General features: G+C 41.0%; 1 protein-coding gene across 1 annotated transcript in view; it reads left to right on the top strand.

Annotated features, from left to right (window-relative positions):
* The first annotated feature begins 496 nt into the window (after positions 1-496).
* Ccdc15 (coiled-coil domain containing 15) overlaps positions 497-13,250 on the top strand; it is a 70,149-nt gene continuing 57,395 nt past the window's right edge. The window contains exons 1-4 of the mRNA XM_041657521.1: positions 497-616; positions 940-1,126; positions 5,280-5,429; positions 6,027-6,218. Coding sequence (XP_041513455.1) covers positions 947-1,126; positions 5,280-5,429; positions 6,027-6,218 — 522 coding nt within the window. The 5' untranslated portion in view covers positions 497-616; positions 940-946. The remainder of the gene's footprint in view (positions 617-939; positions 1,127-5,279; positions 5,430-6,026; positions 6,219-13,250) is intronic.

Here is a 13,250-nt window from a genome sequence, read left to right as displayed (position 1 = left end):
TTGCTACTTCAGAAATGCAATTTTGCCACTGCTGCAAAATATCGGATATAAAGGCTATTTGATATGCGACCAAATGGGGTTGTGACCAACAGGTTGAGAATCACCTTTTGGGTGCTTTCTTTCACTGCGTACCCTTGCCCGCCCGCACATCATGCCAGACATCCCTCTTACAGATTAGGAGATGACAAGCCAGGCCGTGATGGCACACTCCTTTAGTCCCAGCACTTGGTAGGCAGAGACCTGCAGACCTCTGAGCTCGAGGCCAGCCCGGTCAACAAAGAGATTTCCAGAACAGGCAGGGCTACACAGAAAAAACCCTGTCTCAAAAGAACCAAAAAAATAAAAACGAAAATAAAATCGAGATGACTACAGCGCTAGTGAGCACGCAGAGGCGGAACCTAAACTCGGAGATTTCCCCGACCTGCTCTGGACCTCCCATCCAAAGGGCAGGAAGCGGAAGTGACGGACTCCCCCCCCCCCAAGTGCCCGGATCCCCGCCCCTCGCACTTTCCCTGCCCGGAGGGATGACGCGAAGCCGGAAGGGGCAGGGCAGGCGTCCGACGCGGAGTGGCGGTTTGTTGTCCTGGCTATCCGTAGCAGCCCGCGGAGTTTGAGTGTGAGGAGGTCCGGGTCGTGGCGGGCTCCAGGCTTCCCAGGTTCCCTTGTCACTGCCCGCGCTTCTGCTCGAGCTTCACAGGTTCCCCGCCCTCCTGCACCGGCTCCGGTGGGGCCGCGCTTCTCGCTGCTGTGGAGCATCCTCTCAGACCCAAGTCCTGTCCCCACCGCCCACTTATGCTCAACTCTGAGCAGTTTTCCGTCTCCCAAACCAATCCTCGTTTCTCCTTCCCTTCATTTCCTTTCCTCCCGGAAAGTAATTTTCAAACAACCCCCCCCCCCCCCCAATCTTTATTTCTTGCCCCTCTCTTTTCTCCTAAGCAGAAGTCAGATGCCAGGAGGTATGGCGCCCCTCAAGAAGCCTCGGAATCCCACAAAATTACCCCTGGCTTTAAACCCCACGAAGAGTAAGGACGTTTTGGCAGTGCTGGCTGAGAGGAACCAGGCCATAATACCAGTTGGGGCATGGGTGGAACCTGCCTCACCAAATTGCTCGGAAATCCCCGCACATGTGAGTGTCAGTTGACCCAGGTACAGAGATCCCTGCCACCTTTTTTTTTTTTTTTTTTTTTTTTTTAGTAGGCGTCTCTAATTGTTGGTGCTTGGAGATGAACAGCAGAAGAATGCTGTTTCTATTCTGTTATAGATTATATTCTTGTGTATGGATTATACAATAATGATGTATTTTCCATCTTTTGTTGGCATAATCAAGTACTATTTCAGTACTTATTACTCACCATACAGAACATAATTCGTGGACCAGTAAATAGTTTATTTCACAAACTTGATTGTTTGCTGTGTACATCTTGCAGACACTCTGTAACATGATATGAATGACCGTTGGTCACACTTTAAATGTTAATTAGCTGCTCAAAGTTTATACGCTTTTAAATGAAGATCAAAGCAAAATGAAGTAAGAAATAGAAGAGAAAGAGTTTAATCCTGACAGAAACACAGAGAAAGTTGTAAATTCCGCGAGGACAGGGAGACTTTTCGTTCCTTCCTCTTCTGGTGTAAAGTAGGCCTTTTAGGACGTATCTGTTGACTGAATGAGAAGATATGGTCTTTGTTGGTCCTGAAAGAACAGAAATGCAGTTGCTGCAGACAGGAGGAAGCATTTCAGATGAAGGAACACCCTTCCGAAAGTTTACCACATGTAAATGTTTGAATGAGTATCATGCTAACACATGGAGCGGTTTTGCAAGGTTTTTGTTTAGTGTTTCAACGGGCTCTCCCTTGGCTCTTGGTTCAACTTTTATTGTGCATAGCGAACAAATGTTCCACAACTCGTTTTTATATTAAATAAATATTGCCTAATTTATGTAGATACCCAGAAAGTGTTTATGGAATGCAGGAAATCTGCAGTTTTCTTAGTGTAGACAAGGAACTAAACATGGGTGAAAAATATATTCTTAGTGCTCTTAATTTTACAGGAGATACAAGACACATTTAGATATTATATAAGGGTTCGGGAGATGGCTTAGCAGGTACTTGTGCAAGCCTGATGACCTGAGGTTCTGGTCCTGGAATCCAGGTACAAGCTAGATGGGGTGGGTACGTCTGTAATCCCCACACTTCTGTATTGACATGGGAGCCAGAGACCGGAGAATCTTGCAGAAGCTTGTGGGCCAGCTAGCCTGAAGCAAAGAGAGACCCTGCCTCAAAACCAGGTGGAGGGAGAGAGAGAGAGAGCCAACTTCTGAAAATCCTCTGATCTCCACACATGAGATCAGACTATGGCATACACATGTCTACACACACACACACACAAACATACAAAATAAATTTTGAAAATTATAAATGTGGGGCTAGAGAGATGGCTCAGCAGATAAGAGTGCTGTAATGGCTGCTCTTGCAGAATTCCCAGCACCCATTAGGCAGCTGTCTTTAACTCCAATTCCAGAGAATCTAAACCTTCTGGTCCTTGAGGACACTGCAGATACGTGGTGCACAGACATACATGCGGCAAAACACCCATACACAAAAAGATAAAGATAATAAAAATTATAAATGGCTAGATATGGTGGCACACGCCTTTTATCCCGCCGGCACTCGGGAGCAGCAGCAGGTGATCTCTGAATCTGAGGCCAGCTTGGGAGGTCCAGGTCAGATATAATAAGAGCCAAGTCAAAACCCAAGTCATCAACTCCCCCCAGTTACAAATATTAATAACAATACAATATAGTAAGTTAATTTTATTTATGTTCGTCATGTATATCATTACATATTCATTGATTTATGCCTAGCTTGTCACCTTTCAGAAAGGTATTCAAGAGTTGGATTGCGTGTGATTAAATGCTAAGACTGTCTCGCTAATCAAAGCGACTTGGTTGGTATGTAAATTTAAAACAATCTGGATAAGCAGAGATGAGATGATTCTCCTATCAGGGGGACTGAGGATAGTAGAAAGTAAGCAGGAAGTGTTCAGGATTATAAGCATGGGTTGCATTGATTGGAGTGGAAGACTTAATACTTGACAGGATTTGAAAATCAGGGCAGTGGCAAACTATAGGAAGTCTTGGGGAATATTGATTTTGTTCACTATTTAATATTTACAAATATGTTCCATGATCAAACTGTTTGAATTAAATTAATTGCCTCAAAGTTATAAGAGTTAGGGAGAGATTAGATTTAGGGGAACAAATTAGAATAAATTAAAACACTTTAGACATAAAGCATATCATCAGAATTTCTTTAGTAATAGGGAGTGAAGGAGAGAAAGCCCTGAAACAGGTGAGTGAAATAGAAATCAATAATTAAAAATTGATACAAAGTTATTATTGAAGTCAATACACTTTAATTCCATCTATTTATTCGTGTATGTGGAAATTGGTTCTCTCCTCCCGCCATGTGGGCCTTGGCGATGGAGCTCCGCTCATCAAAACCTTTCCCTGCTGAGCTACCTCACTGGCCCAATACTTCTTAATTACCAAGATACCTTTATAATCTCAGTAGTATCATATTATTCAAAATTTGTTACCATAACACCTTTTTTGTTGTTTAAAATAGTTTAGTTTTAGTTTTCACACATTTAGAATATTTAAAGTCTTGAAACACGCACAAATTGTCTCCTTTCCTATTTTTAAATAATCCTGTTATCAGTTCCAGTCAAAGGGAGTTTGATCAAGCATTTGGTAGAGTTCTTTATTACTTCTGCATATTTAATCTGAGAAGCCATCCTTATAAACAAGCACAGTCATTTCAAAGATGGGGTAAATAGTTGCTTGGCTGCTCTAAGGGCATAACCTATTCTACATTCCAAGGGATCTTGAGAGTGCATAAAAACCTCGTAGCTTGGAACTTCATTTCTCTTTGGTAATTAAATTATTATGAAAAAAAATCACTGTGGTCTTATATAAGATCTCTCTTGCATATTATACCCCCATTGTCTTATTGTATAACAAGCCACATGCAAACATAGTGGCATAAAGCAGGAAATACTGTGTGTCTTTATCTACTTTGGTGTCCTGGGCCTCAGCTGAGTGGCTTAAATAACTGGATGTATTTGGGACAGCTTGGTGGGTTCTGGCCTTTAAAGTTCTTGGGTCTTTGCAGGCTATCGTGTTCAGTAAGACTTTTTCATGTGTGTAATTTGGGCTAGGATGACTAGAATATCTGGGGGTGGCTGGATATCTTTCATGTCATTTGGCTAGTTTGACTAGCTGTGTTTCCGTTGACCATGGGAGTCTCAGAGCAGTAAGAATTCTTTTGTGGCACTGGCTTTCCCCCATGGTGAGCTTTCCAGAGCTTCAGTAGAAGTTACTTAATGACCTTGTTGGGGAAGTCATAGACCCAACATTTCTGCCTCATTCTGTTGTTTATACATAGATAGATAAAATTGTGTGTGGGTTAAAAGACTACACAGTAGTGTCAATACCAAGAGAATTGATTATTTAGATTAAGATATATCATTTTTGAAGACCAATTTTATATAATTTAAGCATTATTTTCATCATATATAAATTACCCAAAGAAAGGAGTGTTAAACATTTCCTGCCCTCAGAATTCATAATCTAGTAGGAGAATTAGTGCTACATTTTATTCATATTAAAATGAAATGTGCTATAGCACAAGAGCTCAGAGGAAATTGCTGGATAATCTTGACATATAGGAAGGCCTTTACTAGATGGATGTAAGGAGAGCCACATTAGAAATGGAGGGAAAGGCACTTGGGAGACAGGAAAGGAGGTTGAGGTCAGCTTTAACTGTGTAGTGGGCTGCAGACTAGCTGGGGCTATAATAGTGACATACTCCCTTCCACCCAAAAAGGGGATGGCTAATTCTAAGTAGGAAGGCACTATACATTGGAAACATGTCTGGTGAATGGTGAGCAATATGGTATTTCTACTGTCTACTGATATTAGAAGCCATGACACAGGGTCAAGTTCATTAAGAATTAATGAAGACATCTTTGATTTTAGTTGATTGAATAAAACATTAGGATTTGATATGATATTCATACATTCCATTTTTTAAAACTCTTGACTTGCTCTAAGCTCCTGGGACTTGCTAGCTACACTTAGACAGTGGGCTTAACTCTGATTTCCTTGCTCCTCTGGAGACTCGGTCTTCACAATTATAGACTACCTTTTCTGTATTCATGGCATTCCTCATGGGCAAAACTGATGACATTTAAGTTCATTTTCTATCTTTTCTCTTCAAAGGCTTCAGCATACATGATTGAAGAGGAAATAAAGGAGCAGCAACGAAGAAAACAAGAATCTCTGAAACATTTTCAGAGACAAGTCCAACACCGGGTAAATCAGCAAGTTAAGCTGAGGAAAAAGCAACTCCTTCAGAAGTCCTACAAAGCAGTGAGTCCCTAAGTGAGCTAGCTTGGGTGGGAAGCTTGTGTGCTGTGAGATAAGCTGTGAGGCCCCATCAGGATCGCTTCTCCTTTGATTCTGTGTTGTTAAAATCCATTATCTACGAGCCCAGTCAGTTTTCATGTAGAGAAACTGTTTTTATTCCTGTGTTGTTCTGACTTGCCTTTTTCCCCCACCTTTCATTAAATACTTGAAAAAGAATGTCAGGATTTTGGGTATAGATTTAAGTTTGAATTCCTCGAATGAATTAGGGTGGGTCTTCCCACCTCAATCATCCGATCAAGAAAGTCTCTCCCAGGTGCTTGGGTTTTCCTTGATTGCAGACGTAGTCCAGTTGAGAGCCACAGTTAGCCATCACAGTATGATGTGATACTGAATCCTACAGAATTGTAGAAGAGCTAGTGGGATAATCTGGTTAAATTATTAGCACGTGAGAGGTGCCTGGTAAATGTTGGCTACTCTGTCAGCTAAGGCTTCCTGCCCCCTACTCTGTTGTTTTGGTTGAAAATCTTATGGCTGCTGGGAGGGATTATTTGTGTTAGAAGGGAATAGAGTCTCATTATCCATCCTGTTTCCTTTGCGTAGGCAGAAAAGGAAGGCTATATAGCCATGCGATGTTCAGATCCGACACATTTAACTCCTAAAAGGACAAGTGTTTTCCCCAGCAATTTGAACGCTGCTATTGGAAGTTGTAGGTTACCCCCTTCCCAGGTGCTTGGGGATGCAACAGAAGACGGAGAGAATCAGAATCAGTTGTTTAAACAACAAGCTCACGCTGTAAGTACAGGTACATTTCATTTTATATTAGTGATGCTTCCCCTCAGTCCTCTAACATATAGATATATTTAGGGTATAAAATAGAGATTACGAGTTAATATACTGTATTTCACTTTTTTTCTTGTGTGTATGTGTAGTATATGTATGTATAGACGTGTGTGTGTGCACATGTATAAGTTTGACGTTAACATCAATTCTCCTTCTCACTCTCTTCCTGTCTTATATATTGAGGCAGGGTCTCTCACTGAACCTGGTGTCCCATTTCCCATCTCTGCCTCTCACATACTGAGATTTATACATGGACACCAGCTCACCTGGATTTTTACATGGATTCTGGGGATCTGAACTCTGGTCTTCACAGTTGCACAGCAAACTCTTTACATGCTGAGCTATCTTTCAAGCCCAACTTCACTTTTTTATTGCCACTTTTTTTTTGGGGGGGGGACTAGTATGATAGTACTTATTTTCATTTTAAAAAATTGTTTATGGATTGATTGACAGGTTGGCTGATAATGTCTGTAGCTCAGGCTAACCTGAGACCCACACCTCTGTCTCCCAAGTTCTGGGGTCCTTATTATACATATCTCCCTTATTATAATATATTACATTCTTTTTTGAGAAGACATTGTAGAACCAGCTAAAGAAAGGTATTAAAAGTGTATAATTCAAAATTTATTAGAGTCTTAAGTCAAAGAACATCGAGTTTCCCAGTTATACTGAAATTATGTTCTTTATATATTATTGCCAGTTAGTAGCTACAGACAGAACTGATGTTAACCTTTGATGCTAAGGAATTCAATATAGTTACAAGCATTTCATTTATTATTTTTTGTTTCTCTTTTTAAATTAATAATAAAATTATCTACTATATGCCAAGCAATAATATTTTAAATTCTTAGCATATCAGAATATTTGGAAAAACTTTAGTGACTTTTTAAATGTATCTAATTAAAATTGAAAGCACCGTGAGTAGCAGCATACTCCCCATCCAATCAGTTCCTTTCTGGGTTACCTGAGCTTTTATTGATGTGTTGCTTACCTCTACTTTAAGAAATGTTCCTCATCCTATTTTAAAATACATAGTTAGGGATAGTGAGAAGAAAAGAAAAAAAATGTGTTAAACAATGAGCACATGCAAATAAAAGCCATTCTACTTCCTGAGTTAATGTACTTCGCCAAGTTTTACTTAGGTTCAGGGATTGACCTCACTGGGGCAACAAGACAAGATATAGGGGCACCTGTACAGAAAAGCTGGGATCAGATGTGCTGGGCTCTTTGATGGAGAAGCTACAATATGCCAAAAGTTCAGCATGTTTATTGTGTAGAGTTCAACAGTGAGGTAGGTTATTGCATACAGCTGGATCAAGGAGGCAGGGCTTATGGTACACAGCTGGATCAAGGAGGCAGGGCTTATGGTACACAGCTGGATCAAGGAGGCAGGGATATGGTATACAGCTGGATCAAGGTTGTAGGGATTATGGTTGGATCAAGGAGGCAGGGTTTATGGTACACAGCTGGATCAAGGAGGCAGGGCTTATGGTACACAGCTGGATCAAGGAGGCAGGGATTATGGTATACAGCTGGATCAAAGAGGTAGGGATTATGGTTGGATCAAGGAGGCAGGGTTTATGGTACACAGCTGGATCAAGGAGGCAGGGCTTATGGTACACAGCCGGATCAAAGAGGCAGGGATTATGGTATACAGCTGGATCAAAGAGGTAGGGATTATGGTATACAGCTGGATCAAAGAGGTAGGGATTATGGTATACAGCTGGATCAAGGAAGTGGGGATTATGGTATACAGCTGGATCAAGGAGGCGGGGCTTATGGTATACAGCTGGATCAAAGAAGTGGGGATTATGGTATACAGCTGGATCAAAGAAGTGGGGATTATGGTATACAGCTGGATCAAGGAGGCGGGGATTATGATACACAGCTGGATCAGGAGCCATAAATGCCTGGGGGGAGTGGGGAAAGCTATGTTGAATTTTTTCTGCACACGTTATCAATATCTGCATATGGAGCATCTGTCTTAACCTCACCCAAGGAAGGCTTTGCCACTTCCAAGGCACTGGGGTCCTTGACATGTCCGTTCCATGTCAATAGCACACATCCACTCAGGATTTACTCACTTCCGCAATACTTGGTCATAATCGAATTGGGCTACATGTGTAAGTAGAGAGAGTGTTAGAAGGCACATGCTATCATCTTTGAATTTTGTTTTGATATTTCTTTTGCCTCAAACTTTTTTCTTCGTTCTGGGACATTGTATAATTTGTAGTAATCATTTTGATAATTATCTTAATTTTCTTTTTTAAAGTTTATAAATAGGAGCCAGATATAGTGATAAATACTTACAATCTTCGTCTTCAGGAATAAGGTCAGGAAAATAGAAAGTTTGATACTACATAGATTCTCCCTTTATAAAAAAAAATGAAGAATTTATTAAACTAGACACTGGTTACATTATAAGAGTGAAGGAAAATCCAGTCTTTACCATCATGATTATAACTATAAATCTCATTGCAATAAGGATTTTTTTTCTATAGAATACAGTGTGTGGCTTGTCACGCAGTCAGCGTGTAAGTGAACAGATTATATTTGTTAAGTGTTGTAGGGGGATACTAATATGTGAAATAGGACCCTTGATGGGTTTACATTTCCAAGTAGATATACTGTAGTCTCCTATACCCCAAATCTAGTAAGTAATATAGACATTTAATGTGCTTGACCAAAAAAGTTGTGCCGTGGAAACTCCAAATTTTAAAATTGTAAGGAAATTGTACAGAGAAAATTTCTGCAAAGGTGGGATTGAACTGCTTGTTTTGAATTGGTGTGCGGACCTAAATTGATAAACTCCAGAGACTTTTTGAGATAGGAACAGTGAAAAGTGTGGGATCTGTAATGCTAGAATAAGTGATGAAATCTTTCTAGTTGGTAGTTTATAAGGAAATAATGCAGAAATGAGGTGAGACAAGAAATCCAGTTATAAAGAGCCTTTGTATTATGAAATGTTAAAGGTTTGTATACATTTTCATTCTTTTTCCTTGAAAAAGATGACTTAGTGAAGGATGTCTAGTGACCTCCTGATTTGGTCCTGTGAACTTTTGTCCACACAACCCTGTGACAATGGTTGTTTTTATTTTCACCATTTCTAGTGCACTTTTAATCCACTAGATGTCATTATGAAACCAGACAATGAAATTGTTGAAGCATTAACTCCTGTACTTTATGTAGAAATGACTAGATAATGGCATCATAATTTTATTTCTGGATGTTAGTGAGTTTTCAGGTTTTGTTTCTTTAAACTATAGAAAAATAGAATACTGGGGTTGTGATGGAGGAAGGTCATTGGCTAATAAAGGAACTGCCCTGGCCCATTTTATTGGTTAGAGGATAGGTGGGAGGAGAAAACAGGACAGAACACTGGGAGGAAGAGGAAGTGAGGTCAGAGACTCCACAGCTCTCTCGGGAGCAGACGCCTGAGAGAGACGCCATGCCCCGCTCCCAGGATGAAGCTCCGAACCAGGATGGACTAGGCTAGAATCTTCCCGGTAAGACCGGTTCTCACAGATTACTAGAGATGGGTTGATCGGGATGTGAGAATTAGCCTGTAAGAGCTAGAGCTAAAGGGCCAAGCAGTGCTTAAAAGAATACAGTGTCTGTGTAATTATCGCCTGCCGGGGTCCTGGGAACGCAGCCCCGCCGCCCTTTTTACTACAGTTGGCGCCCAACGTGGACAACTGCTTCCACATAAAGCCTGAGACAGCTTGGAAAGTAATTCTAGAACAAAATGAAAGCATTGTGCCTGGTTTCTTGGTAGCAGCAATTTCTCGGTTCTACTCTGCTTGCTCGAGGCAAGCAAGCGCCTCATCTAAGAGAGGCTTCCTGACTCAGCTTTAGCTGCAAAGCCTGCAGCTCATTAAGAGGTCCTGCCACGAAACACTTAAACGGTGTTGACGAAAAGCTGAACGCATGCTTTTCGGTTTTCAGCCATAGCAGGAAAAAAGCTGCGCCGTTTAAAAATGCCGGCTTTCTGGGCCATCCTGCCAGGGCAAACTCTGACTCTTTTACGCAGGCGGTTTGTGCGGTTTGCAAGCACAGGCTGTTGAAGCTCGCTTGCTGGCTACAGCCAGTACCTCCGCCATGAGGCTGGAAAGCTAAGGAATGGACTGGATCTAGCTGGCAAAGCCACGCCTTTAGTCCTACTGAGATCGCTTGGTAAATTAAAGACTCATGTGGTCAGAAAAAGAGAGATATACAGTAAAGAGAGATTCAAAGACAGAGAAAATTTCTGAATGGTTTAAAGTGTGTTAAAAAAAATATGCAGACTAAAAGTTGAAGTTCTTAAAGTCAAAAACATAAAAAAAAGGAAGAGAGTTGTTGTGTGTGGTAGCACACGCCTTTAATCCCAGTGCCTAGAAGGCAGAGACAAACAGATCTCTGTGAGTTCAAGGTGTAGTAGTGTACACCTTTAATCCCGAATGCCTGGGAGGCAGAGACAGGCGGATCTCTGAGAGTTCAAAGACAGCCTGGTCTACAGAGTTACTTCAGGTCAAAGATACAGAGAACCTGTCTCAAAAAGCAAAGAGTTAAAAGTAAAAATAAACAAAATAGAGGTTAAAACAAAGCTGCACAAAGATGGAAAATATACAGAGAATTTTGATACTGTATGCTATTATGCTCTCTTTGAATCGTTTGAATGCTGAGGAAGGACCAACAGCTGCTAAAAGATATTTGTTTATAAATGCTGCTGAACTAATCCAACATAGATACTTTGAAAATGCCTTAACTTTGAAATTTGGATCTAAGGACATGATGCTTTGGAAAGGAGTTTCTTATTTTGTTTTCACAGAGGATGAGATGCTGTTCATTTCTTCTATTCTGATTTGGTATGATCGACCACGCCCTCCTGAAGGGTTGCAGTGAACATCTTCAGAAAATTGCTTCGCTCAACTGCCAACTGAGATGAAACTAGCACACAGGTTATACCATGAAAGACCTAATTAACGACGCCCCCATTCAGCAGGAAGCAGTTTGGAGAGAAATAACTGCGCCCATATTCCCAAAAAATGTTTATAAATGTTCTTTTACATTTAAAGGGGGATATGATATAGATATGAATAATTTGCATTAGTATAGATTTTGCTTTATTGATAGAGATTTAAGGTCAAATTTGTTATATGTATATGTATTTCTGATCTTTATTAAGGTATTGTGATTGTGTAGTTCATTATTAAAATGTAATGTATAATTAGGAAATATAGGTTGTTGATGGATAATCATAAATAATAGTCAAGTTTGTAGTCATGTTAGTTAGATTTTCTAGATATATAGAGATATATTTTAGATAGACATTCTTCATGTCTTTCTAAGAATAGGACTTTTCATGACAATGAGACACTCTGCTCCTGGTAGCACCAATCTACTTCAAGAGGAAGATGGGCATCGAAGAGGCTCCTTATGGAGTTTGATAGCCATTTGGGCAAGAAACTGCTCTTGCCTGGACTATTGCATAAACTGGACACAGAGAACCCACAGAAAGAGGACTACTGAACTTGTCTAAGGTGAGATGATCTTTCGGGGTTCCTGATTCATGAAAGAGTCCGCGAGACATTCTGCAGGACACAACAGATAGTGACTGAACTGACTTTGAATTTTCCTGCTTTATGGAAATGTCTGCTGGATACCATGGGCCTGAAGGCTGAAGATGGATGCCCCAACGGTACAGAGGAACTTTGGGTGACTGTCCAGGCAGCGAGATGTCTCTGTCATTTCTAGAGTTTTAAAAGTTGCTTTTTTCTTGTTTGCTTAGGTAGTAGTGTATCTTTCTGGAGTCTTTGATGGAGTTAAGAATAGTTAGTTATAGTTATAGTTTTCCTTAGTTATGATAAAGATTATTGTAACTTTTACTTGATAACTGTTTTTTTATATGTAATTTTGCTATGTTAAAGTTAAAGCCTTTTTTTTTTTTGTTTAAACCGAAAAAGGGGAAATGATGGAGGAAGGTCATTGGCTAATAAAGGAACTGCCCTGGCCCATTTTATTGGTTAGAGGATAGGTGGGAGGAGAAAACAGGACAGAACACTGGGAGGAAGAGGAAGTGAGGTCAGAGACTCCACAGCTCTCTCGGGAGCAGACGCCTGAGAGAGACGCCATGCCCCGCTCCCAGGATGAAGCTCCGAACCAGGATGGACTAGGCTAGAATCTTCCCGGTAAGACCGGTTCTCACAGATTACTAGAGATGGGTTGATCGGGATGTGAGAATTAGCCTGTAAGAGCTAGAGCTAAAGGGCCAAGCAGTGCTTAAAAGAATACAGTGTCTGTGTAATTATCGCCTGCCGGGGTCCTGGGAACGCAGCCCCGCCGCCCTTTTTACTACAGGGTTGGAATTTTAAGTTGTTTTTTCCCATTTTTATTATTTTAAGTGATAGGTGTTTTGCCTGAATGTATGTCTGTGCACTCTGTGTTTGCAATGTCTGCAGAGGCCAGAAGAGGGCATTGAAACCCCTGGAACTGGGGTTGCAGAGGGTCTTGAGCTGTCATGGGTGCTCAAGCTTAAAACTAGTGTCCTCTGGACTGCATCAATTTCCTGTAGCCCAGGTGGCCTTAAACTCACAGAGATCCATCTGCCTCTGCCTCTTGAGCCCTGCAATTAAAGGTGTGTGCAAACCACACCTGACTGACACTGGGTTTTTAAGGTTCATGTGACATTGAAATATTTAAGGATGAAATATTTGACATCTCGAATATACTTAATAATATAAAGATCATCTAGTGTCTTACTACTTTGCTGTTGCTGTGATAAAATACCTTGACAAAAGCAACCTAAGGGAGAAAGGGCTTCTTTTGGCTTAGAGTTCCAGGGACATGCATTCTGTTGTGGCTAGGAAGACATGACAGCCAACAAGGACAGCATGGTGCCAGGAGCAGGAGGCTGGCTGGTCACACTGTATCTGCACTCAAAAAGCAGAGTCTGTAGGAAGTGCAGCTGTGCTATAAAGCCTCAAGGCTCAGCCCCCGTGACCTACT

Source organism: Microtus oregoni, unplaced genomic scaffold, assembly GCF_018167655.1.
Source record: "Microtus oregoni isolate MIOR12 unplaced genomic scaffold, Mior012 000008F_ref0000371, whole genome shotgun sequence".
NCBI classification, from domain to species: Eukaryota; Metazoa; Chordata; class Mammalia; order Rodentia; family Cricetidae; genus Microtus; species Microtus oregoni.
The sequence above is the reverse complement of the archived record's forward strand: the minus strand, read 5'-3'. Positions and strand labels throughout refer to the sequence as shown.